Source organism: Priapulus caudatus, unplaced genomic scaffold, assembly GCF_000485595.1.
Source record: "Priapulus caudatus unplaced genomic scaffold, Priapulus_caudatus-5.0.1 Scaffold2489, whole genome shotgun sequence".
NCBI classification, from domain to species: Eukaryota; Metazoa; Priapulida; class Priapulimorpha; order Priapulimorphida; family Priapulidae; genus Priapulus; species Priapulus caudatus.
The window spans coordinates 23,550-24,910 of record NW_014579550.1 but is presented as its reverse complement, the minus strand read 5'-3'; the positions used below and the strand labels follow the sequence as shown (position 1 = coordinate 24,910).

The following is a 1,361-nucleotide window of genomic DNA, read 5'->3' as shown; positions in this document are numbered from 1 at the left end:
TTCTTTTTTTATTGTCACTGGCATCCATGATAATTAACCCGGGTTAACCCAAAAACCGTTCGTTTATCTTCCCTAACCCAGATGCGTTCGATTTCGTACCCAGGTTAACCCAGGTGGCTCTGGGGAAGCAAATCGAACGCACTATAGTAGTCACAGGCTACTACATCGTGTGCGTATATGTGTGTGTGTGTGTGTGCGTGTGTGTGTGTGTGTGTGTGCGTGCGTATGCGCATACATGGGTTAAACCCCACCAACCGAAATCTCTAGAGCTAGCCAGGAAAATGTGGTCCTGGGTTTAATGTCACATAAATTCGAACCTACTCACTATACACACCATCGACCTAAATAATGCATAAACAAACTGCAAGGAAATATTGCGGAAAAGAACTCTAGAAGGTAGCAGAAGGAAACTGATGCTTAAACAATTATTTTAACTGCCCCTGGGTGATCGTCAGGTAGCAGTGTGTTGCAATAGGGGCGTTCTAAACATACAGCTCATTTATAGTAATAAACTACCATTTCATTCAATATGCACGCACGAAAACAAAACATACAATCTGGTCTAACTTGACTAACTTAGCAAAGATATCCACGTGGTGCATGGTTATTTCACTCAGTCGAATAGGTCAGTTAGGTGAGTCCAAATGTGGGAAATGTAGGGAATGCCAATGGAGTCCAGAGTTTAGAAGGTCCACGCTTTAGGACGACCCTAACTTAAAATAGTCCCGCAAAGATTAAAATGGCTAATATGAGAGTGAGCATGCAGATGGTGCAACTGTGGGTGTGTGTACGACTGACTCAAATAAAAGTAGTATTTACTCAGATGAATAATCATTCGAACCTGTCAAGCATTCATCATTGATTCCTAAGGTAGAGACTCACGTTATATTTTCTCATTGTGCAATTTTATATTTCCGAGGGAGATAGGTATTACTTACTCTGTACATTCCTTCTCTGATCTGGTGAAACATGGGCACAATCTCCTCCTTGCCAAGACGATCTGCAAAAACAGCCATAATTGAAATCAGAAGACTCTTCAAGTGATTACGTCACGATTGTTCTATGGTAAAATTTGTAAAATTTTTGTTGCCATTTTTTTACATTTAAAGTAAGAACTAGCGAGACTAAACGTATCGTCAAATTCTTACCTGATAAGATTGTTTCTCAGCTAGTTAAAAATATAAAAAACCTGGACGATTTGATATTAGTGTTAATAACATTAATTGCTTGCTATGGGCTATGTATGCATCACGACTTCACGAGTGTATGTTCACATCGAACAATATAGTAAAATAAGAAGTATAATGCAGCAATTTAACCATAATGAAAGTGTCAATGACACTGTAGCTCACCACAAAAAA

The 1,361-nt window shown here is 39.1% G+C and overlaps 1 protein-coding gene across 1 annotated transcript in view; it reads right to left on the bottom strand.

Annotated features, from left to right (window-relative positions):
- Positions 1–1,361, bottom strand: part of LOC106818747 (heat shock 70 kDa protein-like) — a 19,770-nt gene that overhangs the window by 7,609 nt on the left and 10,800 nt on the right. Inside the window, 1 exon segment of the mRNA XM_014823418.1 lies at positions 939–1,000. Within this exon segment, the coding sequence (XP_014678904.1) occupies positions 939–1,000 (62 nt within the window).